At 57.6% G+C, this 17,344-nt stretch overlaps 1 protein-coding gene across 2 annotated transcripts in view; it reads right to left on the reverse strand.

The window, feature by feature from the left end:
* Nucleotides 1–10,819: 10,819 nt before the first annotated feature.
* The window catches only part of LMX1B (LIM homeobox transcription factor 1 beta), a 77,359-nt gene continuing 70,834 nt past the window's right edge, over nt 10,820–17,344 (reverse strand). The window contains exons 4-8 of one of the 2 annotated variants that reach the window (XM_066256176.1): nt 15,667–15,848; nt 15,425–15,502; nt 15,221–15,287; nt 13,580–13,723; nt 10,820–13,289 (exon numbers count right to left, since the gene is read on the reverse strand). In XM_066256176.1, the coding sequence (XP_066112273.1) occupies nt 13,132–13,289; nt 13,580–13,723; nt 15,221–15,287; nt 15,425–15,502; nt 15,667–15,848 (629 nt within the window). In that variant the 3' untranslated portion in view covers nt 10,820–13,131. Of the gene's footprint in view, nt 13,290–13,558; nt 13,724–15,220; nt 15,288–15,424; nt 15,503–15,666; nt 15,849–17,344 lie in introns of both variants that reach the window. The other variant, XM_066256175.1, reaches the window with a different exon arrangement.

The following is a 17,344-nucleotide window of genomic DNA, read 5'->3' on the forward strand; positions in this document are numbered from 1 at the left end:
AAGTAAAATAAGAATAAACCAAACAACCCCAAAGAAAATTGATCAAAAGACAGAAATAAAGCATTTCTCAAAGGGAAAACACAAATGAAGAACAGACATTGAATAGATACTGAACCTCATCAATAACAAGGTGGTAGCAAATTAGGGGCATTTGAAGCAGGTCAAAATTGGTCAAGTCCTAGAAAGGACGGAGAGGAACAGGAGGAACCCATATTACTTGTTGGTAGAAGTGTAAATAGTAAAATCACTTTGGCAAACACTAACCCATTTACTCTGCTACCAGAGTAGATTCTGGAAAAACTCTGGTTGTGGGGCCAAGTAATGGACACTCATTGCAGCATCGTTCATTCTAGTGAAAGAGTGGAAAAACCCAATGCAGTGGTGCCTCGAGATACGAGCAGACCAACATATGAAATTTTTTTTTTTTTTTTTTTAAGATACGAGCTGCAACTCGGTCCGTATCTGAGCAAAATTCCGAGATATAAATCGTGATTCTGGAAGTTGCCGCCAGCTGGCGCGTTGGCGCATGGGTCCAGTATCGGCAGTTTGATATACACGTTGACTGACTTACAAGCTCGGTTACAGAACGAATTAAATTCGTATCTCAAGGTACCACTGTATCTCCTATACGAGAATTAATAAGTGTTATATAGGAACAAATAGTGGCTACACTACTGTGAGTAAATGTTGCAAAACTTAAACAAGAACAACAAAGCAAACTAGCAGAAGACTATGCCTGAAACCAGAAAACTTCCTGCAGATATAAAGCTGCCTGCCACTACCCAGCCAATAAATAGAGGCAAGGATGGAATCTTTATGGGCGCTTTATTTAAATGGCTGGAGATCTGAGAGGACAGGGGGTTATGTACCCCAAAAACCATCTGAACATCTTATCTCAAGCCAACCTTTTGATAAGGGGAAGCAAAGGGCAGGTAAAGGGTTTGGAATTCAGGAAAAAGTGAATTAGATAAAACTTGCGGTCTAGAGACTTCGCCAGCATTTCTTCATCAGCTGACCAGGAACTCTTTATCTGTGTCCTCGTCAGCGGACACTCTGTTCCTGGAGCACCAAGGCTTAGATGCCATCTTGGTTGCTTGCCGAGCTCCCGGGCCTGCGGCACGAAGGGTGGGCTGCTCGCCGCCCTCGTGAAGTCACGTGGGCCCGTTCCTGTATCCCAGTTCCCACAACAAAGCTTTTTACTTGCATTAATCATTAAGCCTATTAATTATAACTAAAAGCCACTATTACTAAAGCTAAAGTTTTAACTCTTGAGTTCCCTTTATCATTCTCCACTGTTAGTTTGAACTATCTTACTTCTCTGAGATGAGTTGCATATGGAGGCATTCATTGTGCTGCTGAGTGTGTGGCTTAGCATTAGGAAGTCTCCTAGGGGTCATTAGTCAGTGCAGCTGGTCCCGAGGTCAGCTGTGGCATCGCTCGTCTGGTGTGCTGCTTTTCTGGGCCTAGAGCTGAAACACAACTGAGGTCTAGATGTTATGCCTAGGGGTTAACGCTTATGTGCTATTCTCTGGGCCCCTGGTTCCCGCCCCTGCTAAGGGAGTCTAATCCCCGGGACTAGCCATACGCTAGTGGAGGAAAGGTTAGCCTGGGGGTAAGGTCCTTGTTCTCCCCGTTTTGCCCATTGCTGGGCACCCGGGGCTTTCCACCCTGGTGACCTTCTGTGCCTGGCCTGCATAGGCCTTGCTCTGCTCGTGTCTACCTAACTGCCTACCACACACATAGTATGATAACACTTGGATAAAAAGCTCAGTAACAACCAAAACTGAATGAGATATAATTTTAGGGGATCAGGAATTAGCCAACATGCAGAGGAATGAAGCCCACAGTAGTTCGTTTTACTGTTCTTCCCGCTCAGTGGTGGGAGAGCGCTCTCTGCAGTGGGCTGCCGGCCAGGTCCAGTCCTGGGCAGTGCCCGGCCCTGAGGAGCCGCCCTGAGACAGGCCCCAGCTGCGGCACCTGTCCCTCTGTGTGGACTCCCCTTGGATGGCCCCACTCCTTCCTGCTGCTTCTCCGCACCAGCCTGACGTTCACCAACTTGCTAGACTCCAAATCTACAGAATTCCTTCCTGGACTCTCGGGCGGGGGGGGGGGGGGTGTCACGGCTTTCATCTTGAGAATGAGGTCGTCATCTCCCTCCCCCCCATCTTCCCATCTGCACGGACAAGGGACTGGCCGTGTGAACTCAGCAGGCTGCTGACCACTCTGAGTTCTGCAGTCCCCTCTGTCAACGTAAGGCAGTGACGGCAGAGGCGAGGCGCTGAGCCTGCTAAGGCACGAGGGGAGGGTGGCTTCCTGGGCACAGTCGCCCTCTCTCCCTGCCCCTTTGTCCTGGCGTGTCTGAGCCAACCCGCTGGCCAGCGCCAGGGCAGCAGCTTGGGACGGACCACACCTCTCCTCTCAGCCCTGCTGTTATGTCCTCTCCAGGGAAGAGCCCCCCGCATCCATCCCTTGGCTTGGAGCCTGATCTGGTGAAGCCCGCCCCACCCTTCAGAAGGGCAGAGTTGCAAAAAATTGGGGGTTTTCCTGTCGGTCTTGGCCTGCCTTTTAAGCAGAGTTGCTTGTTTACACTGCTAATCTGCCACTCACTGCGCTGTGACCCCGAACAAGCCCCTTCACACCTCAGAGCTTCATGTCTCCATCTGTAGGATGGGCATAACGCTACTTTGGGTAAGAGTGAAATCAAGCCTGAAGGCACTGGCCTGTGACAAGCGCTCACTCAGCACACACAGCAGCTACTGCTGTCCTGCTCAACGTTGCCGTTACCAGTTGTTGGCAGGGCGTTTTACCAGCAGAGAGAACGGTTGTCCGAAGGGCCTCCTCCCAGGGTTTCGGCTTCACCGTGCTCTGCGGAACACGACTCCAGTTTTCTGCCCTTGTCACAATTACTCTGTCTGTGGACATTTTTGTGATGCATAGAACCTGATTATTTGCTTATTAGTAAGTCGCCACCAGTAATTCACTTTTTCAGTTGAACTCTGATGCTTATGAAGTCCCCCAGCGCTTGGCCCTGTGGCACAGCCTCCCAGTGCCTGCAGGTGACGCGGAGGCGTGTGCGGGACCAGAGGGGACCCACTCCAGGCAGGTACTACTGCCCCGGCAGGGATGATATATGATGCTCACTGTGTATTTTACACCAACGATCATTGTTTTCATTTGTTCCTAGGAAACTCTGACAATATCCAGTTGAACGGAATCTGCAATAAAAATAAAAAAAAAGCCCCCAAACAATGTCTCCTCTTAAATATCAGTTCAAAATCTGTGCATGGTAGGTAGTTTCACAGATCGTGTTGCTATAAACAAAGGGGGTAATGTTGCGAAACCGGAGGTGGAACAGATGCAGAGGCCATTACTGTGCTCTGTTGAGAACCAGCCTAGCTCCTTTTTTCTTTCTTTCTTTTTCAGTACTGATTTTTCTGCCAGAGACTTGGAAATATTATCTCATTCACCCAATAACCCTGTGAGATGGTGTGGGTTTTAGTCAGGGCTCTGGAGGCAAGGGCAGAGACGCAAACTAACTTACGCAGTAAAGACTTTATTGGTCATTGATTTGTTAGCCCTTTAATGCTTCCATAAATTGAAGGCTTGGGGCTGCCTCCGCGTGTCCATCTTCTTACTGCTGTCTGTGCACTGGCCACAGTCTCTAGGGCTCCCCCCTGTGGTAAGGAATATAGCTGCCAGCATCCCTGTAACTTACCATCCAAGAAGGTACCCCAGCTTCATGGCCCGAACAATCACAGGGAATGAAGTGCTCTGGCCAAGGGGCCTGGGCCAGGAGCCTCAGGTCGGAGTGACTGGTAAGGACAAGCTCCCATCGCCCATGCCTCAGTGCCTCCTCTGGTATGGCCCCTGAGGTCACAGGAGGCCCAGGTTTCAGCCTCAGAGCACAGGGAAAGGAAGGCTGGTGTCACAGGAAACACAGCTTCTGGACACTTATCCTGACCTAAGGAGGTGGGGGAGCCTCTCCAGTACCAGCGGCAAGGACAGCTCCACACATCTCCTTCAGTGCCCTTAGGCCCCTTCGGTTCAATGGTCTGGCCGCTAAGAGCTAGCTTCCGGGCGGGCAGAGGTGAGGGGCGCCGGTGAATAAGCTTAACCTCACTGTCTGAGGGCCTGGGGTCGGATGGATCCTGCATCTGGCTCACTTACTCATGGGACCCTCATGATGGCTCTATGCTTGCCTTTCAGTTTATAAAGAAACAGAGACTTGTCCAAGGTCATGCCGCTGAGTGGCAGAGCTGGGATTCCAGCGTGACAACACTCACTACACGTTCCCTGAAGCTGGGGGTGGCGGAAGCCCACACACTCCAGAGCCCCAGCCCCCACCCAGTCAGCTGCCCCCTTGGTAGGTCGCAGTGGCTGCAATGACCAGAATGAAACACTGAACCCCTGGATCAGGGGCTCCCTGCTGTGCCCACCATCCCGTGTTCTGGAAGCATCCATAGGAGCCAGCACACTCGGAAGGTGGACCTGGATCTTGCTCTGGTGAGAGAGCACCTTCCTATGCCTGGGCAGGGCCTGAGCCTGCTGACCTTCCTCCACAGGGGGTGGGGCAGAGGAGAAGGGGTTGGGAAGGGCTGGGGCAGGGGGGGTTTGGGGGGCTCAGTGGTTCTCTCCTCACCCTGGTGGTCCTCCCTCCGGGCTCAGGGAGGGCTGATTCCCCAGGAGCCAGTACGCTGAGGATAGGCAGCCTCCCCTATGCCTCGGTCTCCATGTCAATAAAATGGGGGTAGTGAGAGCACCTGCCCCCCAGGTCACAGCGAGAAGTCGGTGGGGCCAGCCTAACAGGCTGGGAGCGGCTGGAGCAAGTGCTCAAGAGGAGGCTGCTGTTCCCCGCCCCCACCCCGCCCCTGTTTTTCCTCCTGCATCTGTTCGCTCCTGCCGCCGCTCTGCCTTTTCCTAGCTATGTGGCCTCCGTTTACTTCACATCTCTGAGCCTAATTTTCTGTCCAAATGAGCACGCTCACACCTACTTCTCCGAGTGGTGATGAGGGATGCCCGAGATCGTCCCCATGAAGCGCCCACACAGTACCTGGCACACAGAAGCCTCGGGGAAGAGGGTTCCTTCCTTCCGCTTGGCGGTAATCCCGAGGCTGCGAAGAGCCCAGCCGCCGCTTCGGCTCTCACCTGCCTGACTCGCGATCGCCATCTCGTGGCCTGACGGCTGACTGCAGGTTAAGTGGCGAAATTAAAAAACGAGCTTTCTGGTCTCTTTGGGGGATTTAGTAGCCAAGTACCCCAAGCTTGAATAAGGGAGGTGAGGTCTGAAAATGGGGTGCTGCCCATAGAAAAGCCTGGGTGTTCTGCCGCAGACGGGAGGTGCAGTAGGGGCCGCCTGCCTCTGGGCGCATTCCCACAGATTCTGTGCTAAGAATTTTCGGTACATTACTCTTTTATGATTTGGACCAGAGTTTTCCAAATGAAGAAATAGAGGTTCCTGGGACATCAAGGGTTCCAATCAATTGCAATCAATTGAAAATATACTTTAAAAAAATCTAGGGAGTGGGTGCAGAAGTTTTTTTTATTTTTATTTTTTTTATTATTCCTCTTTAGGCCACAAATAAATGAATACATTATATATATTCATCTGTATTATTCAAAATCAGTGTGCTGACCTTATTCCCAGCCAAATTAGAGGATAGTATGTGTGCCAACCTCCTCCCACTGCCAAGGGTCTGCCTGACCCCTGGCATGCCCAGAGTGGGCACTGTAGCACCATGATGTCACCTCCTGCCATCTCTGGCCTTTGGACCCTGACACAACCTGGGTGTGCCCTGCCTCACTGGCCCCCTGCAGTGCCCACCTCTGAGTATTTGTTCTGGCTGCCCCCTCTTCCAGGAGGCTTCCCTTGATTTCCCAGTCACAGCTGGCAAACCCCACCACTCATCCACTCTGAGTCTCTTTCCCTGTCACTCTGTCTGTGCTCTGCCCGGACAGACACAAGGGGCTGGGAGGGTCTTCCGTGCAAGGGATGAAGACGAAGAGGCTGAGCAATGGGGCGGGGCTGTCTCCATTCTCCAGTCAAGCCCCAGGCGTTGCTCTGAAGTCAAAGCCTTCATAGAGTCCCCCTGTCTGTCTGTCAGTGCCCAGACGGCCGGTCTGCGTGGCGTGGGTTCCGAAGCAGCCAGAGGTCTCAGGGGGCGTGTAGGCCGAGCAGTCCTGGCTGCAGGATAGGAGCCCCTGGGGGGGGACCAGGGGGCGCAGTGTCTTCATCTATCCGGTGGGCATTACAATTGTCCCACCCCACGGGCAGCGAGGAGAAAGTGGAATGAGAGGTGTAAGGTTCAGCCCAGTGCGCGGCGAATGCCAGTCTCCCTGAAGGGCTGCTCCTCCCGCTCAGAGGCGATGAGCGGACCCGGCAGCCTCCTGACCTCTGCCTTCCCGGCCGTCCAGCAGGCTGGCCACCACGCAGCAGGCCAGCTGCGTCTCCCGAGTCCAGGGGCCGTCTGTGGCTAGCAATGGCGGAACTTGGCTAGCGTTTGTCCTGTTTGAGGCAGCCCATGCCCGCTCTTGTCTGCTGGGCCTGGGCCTACATTTCCTCCCTCTCCCTGACTTCACTTTCTGGGCCAGGGGAAGAAGACAGACAGACAGGAGACCGGGGAGCAAAGGATTAGCTCAGCCCCTCCCCTTCACCCTCTCCACCACCACCACATTTTTTAGTGACAGGATTTTAAAAGTTTGCTTTAGGCAAGAGAGTTGGCAGCTTGCTGTTGAGGGGCCGGGGAGAGCTTGGAGGCCACTCTCATACAAGCCTAGGCCTGGGGCTCGGACACGGAGACCCAGCTTAGTCCTGCCCCTGTGCTGTGCAGTCTGGGTCGAGTGACTTGATTTCTCTGAGCCTCAGCGAGGCCCCTTTGAAGGTAGGTGAGCGTTTCCTTGCTCCCCGAGGCCCTGGCCTGACCAGGGCCAGCAAGCGTGGGCTTAGGGAGGCAGTCCGGGTGGTGTTAAGGACATGCATTTGCAGCCAGACCTGACTTTGAACTCTGGTTCTGCTGCCCCTTGTTAGCTTTGTCAAACTGACCTGGTTGCCACCTCTCTCTGAGCCTCGGGTTTCTCTTCTGAAACTTGAGACCTTAATACCTGCCTCTCAGGGTGTTGTGGGGTGCAGAGGAGGAAGTGAACTGGAGGGCCCAGGGACAGAGGGACAGGAGCGGCGGGGGGCGTCCAGGGGTGGGGGCAGGGAGAGAACACAGCGGCAGCAGGTCTGCGGGGGTGAGGCCCGAAGCCGCCCGGATGCACGAACAAAGCTGTACAATGATAGAACCATGTGTGGATATATGATACAAGCAGCCTCACCGACGCACAGACGCACGTCCATATGCAGGTCTGGACGGCGCTGTGGGTAGACCCACTGTGCGCACTACACCTATATGTACAGACACCCAGCTTCGTGCACAGTGTGTCTGGGCCGACTGACCCACGGAGCTATTTCCATAGACACACACGCACACACTCCTCAGGGTGCTCTGAGGAGCCTGGAGACTTCCCGGAACACAATCTGAGAGCCTAATTCCTCTGCGTTCCTGCCATCTCCACCCATTGCCCACCCCGCCACCATCCCTCTGGACTGGGTCCCAAGTCCTCATGATATTCTGGGTTTGGCTTCTGCTTCTTCACCCTCCCATGTCGCAGTCCCTTGGGCAAGCTGGGTGCTCATCCTCCGGTCCCTTTGGGCCCAGCCCTGCTCCAGGGCATGTCCACTGGATGCCCCCAGAGACCCAAAGCTTCACACACCCCAGACCAGAGTGTTCCGGGAACCCCCATCTCGGTGACCCAGGAGCCTAGAGTTTGCTTTGACTTCCCTATCTCACCCATATCAGGGGAGTCTGTCCCCTTCTTTCTCCCCACTGTCACCGCCCTAGTCAAAGCCATTGTTACCTCTCACCTGGGTGAGAAAGGTGACTTGCTTGACTTCCCGCCTCCATCCAGGCCACCTGACCTCGCTGGAGCTAATCTTCACTCACAGCGAGACCCTGGACGGTCCGGCCCAGCCTCCATCCAGGCCACCTGACCTCGCTGGAGCTAATCTTCACTCACAGCGAGACCCTGGACGGTCCGGCCCAGCCTCCATCCAGGCCACCTGACCTCGCTGGAGCTAATCTTCACTCACAGCGAGACCCTGGACGGTCCGGCCCAGCCTCCATCCAGGCCACCTGACCTCGCTGGAGCTAATCTTCACTCACAGCGAGACCCTGGACGGTCCGGCCCAGCCTCCATCCAGGCCACCTGACCTCGCTGGAGCTAATCTTCACTCACAGCGAGACCCTGGACGGTCTGGCCCTGCCTGCAGCCTCGTTGCTTCTCTTCGGTCCCTCCAACCCCAGACTGAAGCTGTTCTTGGGAGTTTAGGAGAGTCAGAGTTTGCCCGCGTGTGAGGTTTTGTACAAGCCTGGTGCGCTACCAGACATTTCTCCTCCTCATTTAGCCCCTGACATGCTGGATAACTTTGGATCTCAGCTTGACTTGTAGCTTCTTCCAAGAAGCCTTCCATGATGCCCCGCCCCTCCAGATGACGTTTGGTACCCTGTAACAAGGCCTTACTGGACCTCAGTTGAGCTCAAATCACACTGTCTACTTCCTTGAGGCAGGGACCACCCATTCCTGGTTCCCAACCTGGCGGCAGGCACTTAGAGGGCCCTTCCTATTGGCTGGCTGAATGGATGAATGAGTCCTGGGAGGGTGAGGGAGTGGGATGGGGTGGGTGTGTTCCAGCATGGACACGCTCAAGCTTGAGATAGGACAAGGATGGGGAGATGAGGATTATGAAATAGGAGAGAATGGGTTGGCGGCCATCAGGCACTCTGCTGCCCTGGCCAGATGGCTCGGTTCTTTGGAGCATCAGCCAGATATGCAAAGGTTGCTGGTTCAATCCCCGGTCAGAGCACAAACAGAAACAGATCGATGTTTCTGTCTCTCTCTCTCCCTTCCTCTCTAAAATCAGTAAATTTAAAAAAAAAAAAAAAAGACTGTTCAGGCGATGGAACACAACGAAAAAGGAAATCTGCTAACATCTCTGCAGGACTGGCTCGGGTCCCCCCCGCCCCGCCCCCCAAGGAGAGCCACCACAGGCGTGTACAGGTTGGTTTATTTACAAATATACGGATGTCTCATTTTTTTGTTGTTTCCATTTTCTGCTTTTGTGGCAGAGCGGAAAGTGACAGTGGAGGCAGGGCGGGGGTGGTGATGTGGTAAACGCTAATAAATAATTTAACAATGACAAGTTATTAAATAAGATGTGTCTGGGGATGGCAGGTGGGCAGTGAGAGTCTGTACAAGGAAAACAGAGGAATGGCCAGTAGCCTGACCCCCACACCCAGCTGGGCTGGGCTCCTGGGGGACCCCAGGGTGGGGGCACCGGCAAAGAGGCTCATGGGAAACGGCACCTCCCAAGGGCCAAAGGCTGGAGGGTCCTCCTGCTCCCCCGGCCCCCAGGCCGTGCGGGCCTAGGGGTGTGCATCTGTGAGCCTCCGTGTGCGTCCAGGTGTGAGTGTGTGTGTCCATGTGCGTGTGTGTGAGCGTGAACCCCCTTTCACATGGGGCGGAGTCAGCCCCAGAGCTGTGGGTTCTCCCCAGATGGGAGGTGAGATCCTCACTCCAGGTGATGCCCAGAGCTCAGGCTGGGGCCAGGCAGGGCTTGGCCAGTTCCCCCTCCTACGAGGCCCCTTGTGGTCAAGTGAGAGGGTGGCCCGCTCCAGATGGGTGGGTGAGACAGGGGAGCCCCCTAAAGGAGAAGAGGCTGCCCAAACCCTGTGCTGGGAGCCTTGCCCTTCTGGGCCCTGCTGATCTGTACCTGGTAGACCTCCCACCTCTGCCTCTTCCAGGAACCCTTCCAAGATGCCCAGACCACCTACACTGACCCCTTCCCTTACAGGCTCTGCTGGATCCATGGTCTGACCCCTGGAACCTCTGTGTCCTTCTGTCCATGGAGCAGACAGACAAGGCTCTGGCTGGGGGCACAGCCCGCCTTCTTGTCCCTCCTCTGCCCCCTCTCTGTGTTACTGGGGCAGATCCCTTCCTCTTTCTGAACCTCAACTTCCCCAGCAGCCTCCTCCTTGCCCACCACTCACTTTCTGCCTCTTCCTCTAGAGACCAGGCTCTTATGTCTCTTCTCCTTCCGGCTTTCCACTGTGCCCCCCCAACAGTGATGATGGTCCCTCATCCTGGAGGGGACGGGGTCCTGGCTCCTTACTGCCTCCCGAGTCAAGGCTGTGCCCCTCCCACGTGCTGGGAAGAGCCTGCTCCTCTCGGCCCGCACCAGACCCCAGTGAGCCCGTAGCTCTGCGTGCTTCTGCTCGGTGACCCTGAACACTTGCCTCCCTTCTCTGGGCCTCAGTTTCCTCATCTGAGAAATGGGTCCCTCTCCAGTCCTGGGACAGAGTGTGCCTGTCTTTCTTCCTGGGAGAGAGCCCCTCAAGTGCAGGTGCTGCATCTCTAGGTCGTCCGGGGCTGGGCAGAGGGCACAGCAGAGCCTGGGGGATGCTAGAAAGATCAGCCTCAGCAGACAGGGAAGGAGTTACCTAACCACAGCGGAGGGGTGGCTCAGGCACGGGGAGCCCTCGCAGGTCCCTTCTGACTTTGACAATCTGTGGGTCACGAGCGTGGGCGTCCCTGTACCAGCTCCTGGTGGTGGCAGAGCCCCGGCTGGACTTGGAGTGGCAAGAGTGGCTTAGACAAGCCATGCCCCTGACCTAGAGGTCATTCACTGGACAGGGAGGACGAGGGGATGGTGGGCAGTCCCTGTGCTCAGGTCCAGCTCTGGCACCGACTGGCTGTCAGAAGGCTGGCCGGGCCCTCCCCTCCCCTCCCCTCGGTCCAGATTTCCCAGCTGCAAAGTGAGCAGGGAGGGGACTAGATGACCCATTCCTGAGGTTCCTTCCAACTTAGAATCTGGGAGACAAGGCGAGGTCTCCTGGGGGCAGGGGCATCCACCCCGGGCCCTGCCAAGTGCCCCCGCCAGGATCGGACGGTGTGAACGCAAACAGAGAAAGGGCAGCATCTCGCTCAAGAAACAGCCCCGGACCGGGAGACGGCAGAAGAAGGCTGAGGCTGCAGAAGGACCGAGAACATCGACTGAGATCCCTGTGCATGTTCTGTGTGAAACAGGAGAGAGCCCAGAAGGGCCAGGCGGCCTGCTCAGCCCGAGGGCTGATGCTGAATCATGTCGCCTCTCTGCCAGCTGCCCTGGTGAAGGGCAGGTGAGGTCTGAGCCCAGGAGCCAGGAGGGGTGGGAAGACAGGCCCGCTCCGGAATGACTGAGGTTTCCCCAGGGAACGGACAAGGAGCAGACTGGAGAACTCTGAGGATCCCAGGGAGGGCCCAAAGGCAGAGCGTCAGACATCGTCCTGTTTGCTCCAAGGCTGGACAAGCAGACCTCAGGGTGGCAGTCTAGGGCTCCGAGTTAGAATGAAAGGCAGGGCTGTAAGCACCTGGCTGAGGACACAGAGACCTCCAGGGTCCCTGAGAGCAGGGACCACCAGCCTGACCTCACTTTCTCTTTGGCAGGGTTAGATTTGAGTGAACTGGGTGTGGGGAATGATATAGTGTATGTGGCTTCCAGCAACACGCAGAACAACGCTGGAAGTGAGGCTGAAATGTAACATCCAAGGAGGGCTGGTTAATGGGCCAATGCCAAAAAGGGAGAGGCCCTGAGAGTCCACATGCCTTGGGTGAGAGGCACAGGGCCACCCCCCACACACACACACAGAAGAGATGTGGCTTGTGTGTGATGGTCAGCAGATTCACTTACAGAAGGGCAGGGTGAGCTTCCAAGATGATGCAGCCTAAACCATTCACTGGATCTTGGGCCAAATTAAAAGAGGCAGGATGCCTAAAGCTGTGGAGGTGATGGGTCTGCTCACTTTGGCTCGCTGATGTCAGGAGGTGAAGATTGGGTTTTATCTGCTCTACACCTTCAAAGGGAAAACTGGAGCCAAGCTATGGGTACAGTTTTAAGAGGAAGAGCTAGAGAGAAACTGGAAAAGCCCGACTTTGAGAAGCAAGGACTCAGAGCTGAAAAAGGTGGAGGTGAAATCAGAAAAAAAGGGCAGCTGAGTTGGGCCTGATGAAGTAGTGGGCTCCCTGTCTCGGGAGGTGTGCGAGGAGAGGCAGAGTTGGCTTGGCAGGAGCCAAACCTAAGGCGGAGTGCCAAGTGGGTGATTTGTGAGGTCCCTTTTCACCTGGAGGTTGTGCCATCTTGCCCAACGCTGCCTGGTTCCGAGCGCTCTGTCTCTGCCCTTGGAGCTGGCTGGCGACTGCCCTTCCTGCCCAGGCAGCCCAGCCCCCTGCAGGGCTGAAACTGGGGTGCAGCTGAGTCCACCTGCTTCAAGCTCACCCCATCCTCTCCCCTTCCTCATTTCTCTCCTATTGCTATAAGAAGTGGGGTTCCTCTTTCCCCTTCCTGATGCAGCAGGGCTGCCCCACAGAGTCCTCTGTCTCTTTCAGTGTCTCTACGTCTCTGTGTGCGTATCTGCACTAGGTGTGCCCCTAAGTGTGTGTGCCTCTGTCCCTTCAGGTCTTTCTGGGCCCCATCTACCCCCCCTGGTGGGCCTGGCACCTGGCAGGCTCTCCCCCCCCCCTGCTCCAGGCTCAGGCGGGTAGGGTGACCCTCGGCAGGGGGGCGTGCCCGCAGAGATGGGGGCGTTGGGCGCCAGCACAGGGAACAGGTACAGGTACCAGGCGCCGTGCACGGCATCGTCCTGGCACAAGCATGGGGGCCCTGCCTTGGCCTAGGCCTGGGCCATGGAGGTTGGCTGGACACAGAGAGGATGTTTAAAAAAATAGAGAGAATTTAAGCTTCCAAAAAAGATAGGGAGAGAGGAGGCGATGAAGGCCGAGGTGGGGCTGGGAGGCGAGTGGCTGTCCGAGAGCTCTGGGTCTCTGGGGGTGACACGGTCTCTGTGGGCAGGACACAACCTCTGCCCAGGCTGTGCTCATGTGTCCGTCCAGCTGTGCCCGGTGGGCACTCTAGCCAGTCCCGGCTGGCCGAGGGGAGGGCACCATATGGCTGTCTGCAGTCTGTGCGGGCGACAGGGCCAGAGGTGGGGAGGTTAGCCGCCACGGCCCGCGGTGCCACCCCGGGGCCCTTGCCCAAGCGTCCCTGTGGCCAGCTGGCTCTCAGGAGGCGAAGTAGGAACTCTGCATGGAGTAGAGCCGGTCGATGGGGTTCCCCACGCGGGCCTGCAGGGAGCCCACGTCGGAAGAGCCGAGGAAGCAGTCGCTGAGGCTGGTTAAGGAGGTATCGCTGTCGATGTCGTGGAAGATGGAGTCGTTCCCTGGGGGGCAAAGAGGGCGTCAGGACAGGGGTGTGGGCTGAGGCTCCTGGGGGCCCTGTCGGCCCTACAGACTGTGGCCGGAAGCAAGGGAGGGACAGGACGACCTCCTGCCAGCGCCTGACCGGCGGGGCTGGGGACCATAGGGCCCCTTCCTGTCAGGAGGAGGCGCGTGGGCCCTGGGGTGGGAGGTGGCTGTCACGGCCCCCGGCCGGCCAGGCCAGGCGGGAAGCAGGGATGGTCCTAGGGCAGGGGGGGGCGGGGCAGCTTACCATAGGGGTTCATGTGGTCACCTGGCATTTGGGGTGGCGTGAGGCCCTGCTGGAATGGGTCGCTACTGCCATAGGGGCTCTGCTCCATGGCCACGATCTGCTGCTGCGGCGGGGCCAGCGGCGTGTAGGAGGCCATCATGCCCTCCATTCGACTCGACAGGACCTCTGGGGGCAGAGCACGCCTTCACCGACAGGCCCTGCGCCCTGTCCCACAGACCCAGGAGCCCCCACAGGTGGCCGCCAGGAGTCCCCGCAGACCTCCCACATGGCCCCTGGCCCAGGGCAGTCCCTCTGACCTTCTCCGGGGGAGACACCCCTCCCTGCGGCTGAGGTCCCCGAGAGCCTTCCAGGGCCTCAGGACACCTGAGCTCAGGTGCCTGACTCCCCTTCCCCAGACCCCACGCCAGCTCCTCGTCCAGAGCCCTCTCCTCCCTGCCCCCACCCTCGGGGGCCCCGCCCTCTTGGAGCCGGCTCTCTGAGGAGACAGACACCTCGGCAGGCAGTGAGGACTCAGCCTGTGGGTGCAGTGAGCGCCCCACACCAGTGGGAGCGGGGAGAGGAGCCCGGTCTGTTGGGCCACAGCCTGAAGAGGGAGAGGCTGGGCGGAGGGAGACAGGGCTGAGAAATGGCGCCTGGGGGCCTAGCTGAGCGGGCGCCCCCCTGAGGCTATAGGAAACCAGGCGAGGGTCTCAGCCAGGAGGGGCTGTGCAGAAAGGCCAGGAAGGTGGACAAGGAGGTGGGGACCTGTGGGAGGGAGGAGTAAGTCAGGTGGAGGTTCTGGGGTCTCCAGCAAGGAGACGAGATGTGAGAAAGACAGCGGCCGGAGGGCCCTGAAGGTCACACAGAAAGCCAGCCCTGGACTGGGCCGCTGAGCGGATGCACTGTGTGTGGGACAGGAAGGGTCAGAGGGGACTCCTGGGCTTCCGGTGTGGCCCTCAGGTGCCCCACCCTGCTTTGGCGGTCCCAGAGAATTCCCTAGTCCCGGCCTTCAAGGCCCTGGCGGTTCCATGTCCCCTGAGGCCTTGAGAGGCCAGCTCGGGCCTGAGATGTGGAGAGAGCACTTCGGCAAAGCCCGGTGCTGGGGGCGGGGGTGGCTGCTGTCCCTTCGCCTCATCCGCCACCGTCACGGTCCCTCAGGGGCCCGCCCTGACTCCGCGACACCCTGTGAGCTTTCTCTGGGGATTCACTTCTCTGGAGACTTCTGCTGGGGTCCACCGCGGGCAGCAGGGAGTGTGCTCAGGGTCAACACACGGCTTCGGCCCCGCACTCCAGGCCGAGGCCCAGCTCTGCTCCTTTCTGGCTGAATGACCCTGACAGGCCCCTTAGTCTCGTGGAGCCTCAGTCTCCTCATCCATGAAATGGGACACGACAGCACCCTTCTCACGGGGACCCGTGAGACTAAAGTAAGAGGGCGTGACGTGTGTCGAATGACGAGGACAGAGCCTCACACGCGGAGACAATGAGTTGAGGATTGCAGCTTTAGTATCAGAAGTTCTGCCAGCCCTCGGGCTGCCCACCCTGCCATCTCTCCTCCTGTGTTCTGTGGTTGCTGCCGCCTCTCTACGTTATTGACCTCAACTGGCCTTGGTGGCAGGTCCTCGGGAGTCTTGTTATTGGAGACTGAGCCAGGGCCCCCGCCCCCGCCCGGGCAGGCCCGCTCACCTTGGCCCAGCCGCTGGGAGTTCTGCTGCTCCTGCTGCTGCTGGTGCCGCCGCGCCAACTTCTTCATCTGCAGAAGACACAGCGTTTGCCAGTCCCTGTCCCCGCCCTGCCACTTGCTCCCCGCCCACCCACATCAGGCCCTCTGTCTTCTGCCCGCGCCCCCCACTCCATTCTGCCCAGTGGGGGCAGCAGGTGGCCTCTTACCTTCGCTCTTTGGTTCTGAAACCAGACCTGGACCACACGCACGCTGAGGCCTGTCTCTGCTGCCAGCGTCTCTCGGACCTGCCCAGAGGTAGGGACGGGGGAGGGGGGGGAGGTCAGGCCCCTGGGGAGGTGGGGGGAGGCTGATGGGTGGGGAGTCCGAGGGGTGCCCCAGCCCCAGTGGAAGGGGCGGAGTCTGGACAGGCAGCAGGTAAGGGCCAGCCCTGCCCCCCGCCGCCCCTCACCTTTCGGCAGGGCTTAGAGGAGACCTCGAAGGAGGCCTTGAAGGCTCTTCGCTGCTGCGTAGTGAGGATGGTCCGGGGTCGCTTGGGCCTCCGAGGGTCCTTTCCGTCGTCCCCGCTGCCCTTGCTCTGGCTGCCCTGCCCCTTGGCCGGTTTCATGTCCCCATCCTCGTCCTCACTCTTTACTGTGGGGACACAACCGTCTGTCAGCCTTGTACCCTTAGGCAGTCTCCTGCCAACGCCGGCATGGCTGGCTTCTGGCACCCTGGTGACCCCGGCCAGAATGCTGATCTTTGAGAAAACCAGTTTGGCTAGCCCAGTGCTAACCAGGTCCCAGGGCCCAGAGAACCTTCTTCCTCGAAGCTTCCAGAGACAAAATTTATAGGCAAAAACCACACTCCAGATGTTCTCACACAGGAGTATTCTGACCATGACAGACACACAATCACCCACCAGCACGCACACATGCAGACTGGCTTGTGGGCCCACCAAGACTCGAACACGTGCAGCTCACAGACATACGTACACAGGTGCACGTGCATAGGCGGGATGACCAGGCCCGCATGCACACACACGCATGTGTGTCCACCCGATCCCATGCACAGCTGGCCGCACCCATGCCCCAGAGTGTGGCTCTCAGAGATGTCAGCCCCAGAGGACGGCAGAGCCTCCCCTGCCCCGAGCCTCCTGCCGCCCTCATGTCTAGACTGGTCTCCTTTGTCCAGGCCCGTCTTCCTCAGAGCATGAGCCCCCGTGGGTGGAGCTGTCTCCGCCCCAGAGCTCTCTCTCTAGGCCCGGGAGGAATGGGCCGATGGCCCCTGGCCAGCCTCTGCTGTCCCATGGGCGTCCAGGCAGCCACAGGCCTGGCCAGGATGGTGCCCTGCCCAGGAATGGGCGGAGAGACACATGGATAGGAGCTCACTAGCTCCACCAAGGGTCCTGGCAGTGACAGAGCCCCTCCATCTGAGCAGATCCCGTGACCATGGGCTCCAGGGTATCCCAAGGGCCCAGCACAGAGAAGGTCGCCCCCTTTCCTTGCTCCCGTCCTTCCTCTGCCCCCGGAATGACCAGGTGCCAGCCACTCCCTGGCTTTTTCCACCTCAATACTCTTGGTTGCTCTTCCTGCTAGGAGGGTTCCGAACAAGCATAGTTGGGGGTGTGAACACTCTGGGAAATGGGGTCTTCCCTCCACCACAGAAAGCCCACCCATCTGGGAAACGGGACAGCTCAGGGCTGCTGCTCCCCGCTGCTGGAGGCTCTGGGAGCTTCAAGACAAGAGGACACGTGAGATCCCTGCCTCTGAGTCATCAGCAGCCTACAGACCTGGCGCTGGTAGAGCCCCTATGGTGCTGAAAGAGCAAGGGTGAGTATGGTGGGCCAGACAGGGGGGCATGTGTGCGCACACATGTGCAAACCACAGTACATGCAAGTGTGTGGCTTAAGGTATGTAAGCCATATGCATCAGTGCTTCCTGTATGTGTATTGCATGCATGTGCAAACCACAGTACATGCGAGCGTGTGGCTTAACATGTATATAGCTATAGGCATCAGTACTTACTGCATGCATGTTGTGCTGGGTCTTGTGTGCATGAATGCGTGTGTGTATCTGCATACCTGGGTGTGATTTTTTGCATTTTATATGCTTGTGTGCACTGTGCAGACACACACAGGCACAGGCATG

Source organism: Saccopteryx bilineata, chromosome 2 (assembly GCF_036850765.1).
Source record: "Saccopteryx bilineata isolate mSacBil1 chromosome 2, mSacBil1_pri_phased_curated, whole genome shotgun sequence".
Classification (NCBI taxonomy): domain Eukaryota; kingdom Metazoa; phylum Chordata; class Mammalia; order Chiroptera; family Emballonuridae; genus Saccopteryx; species Saccopteryx bilineata.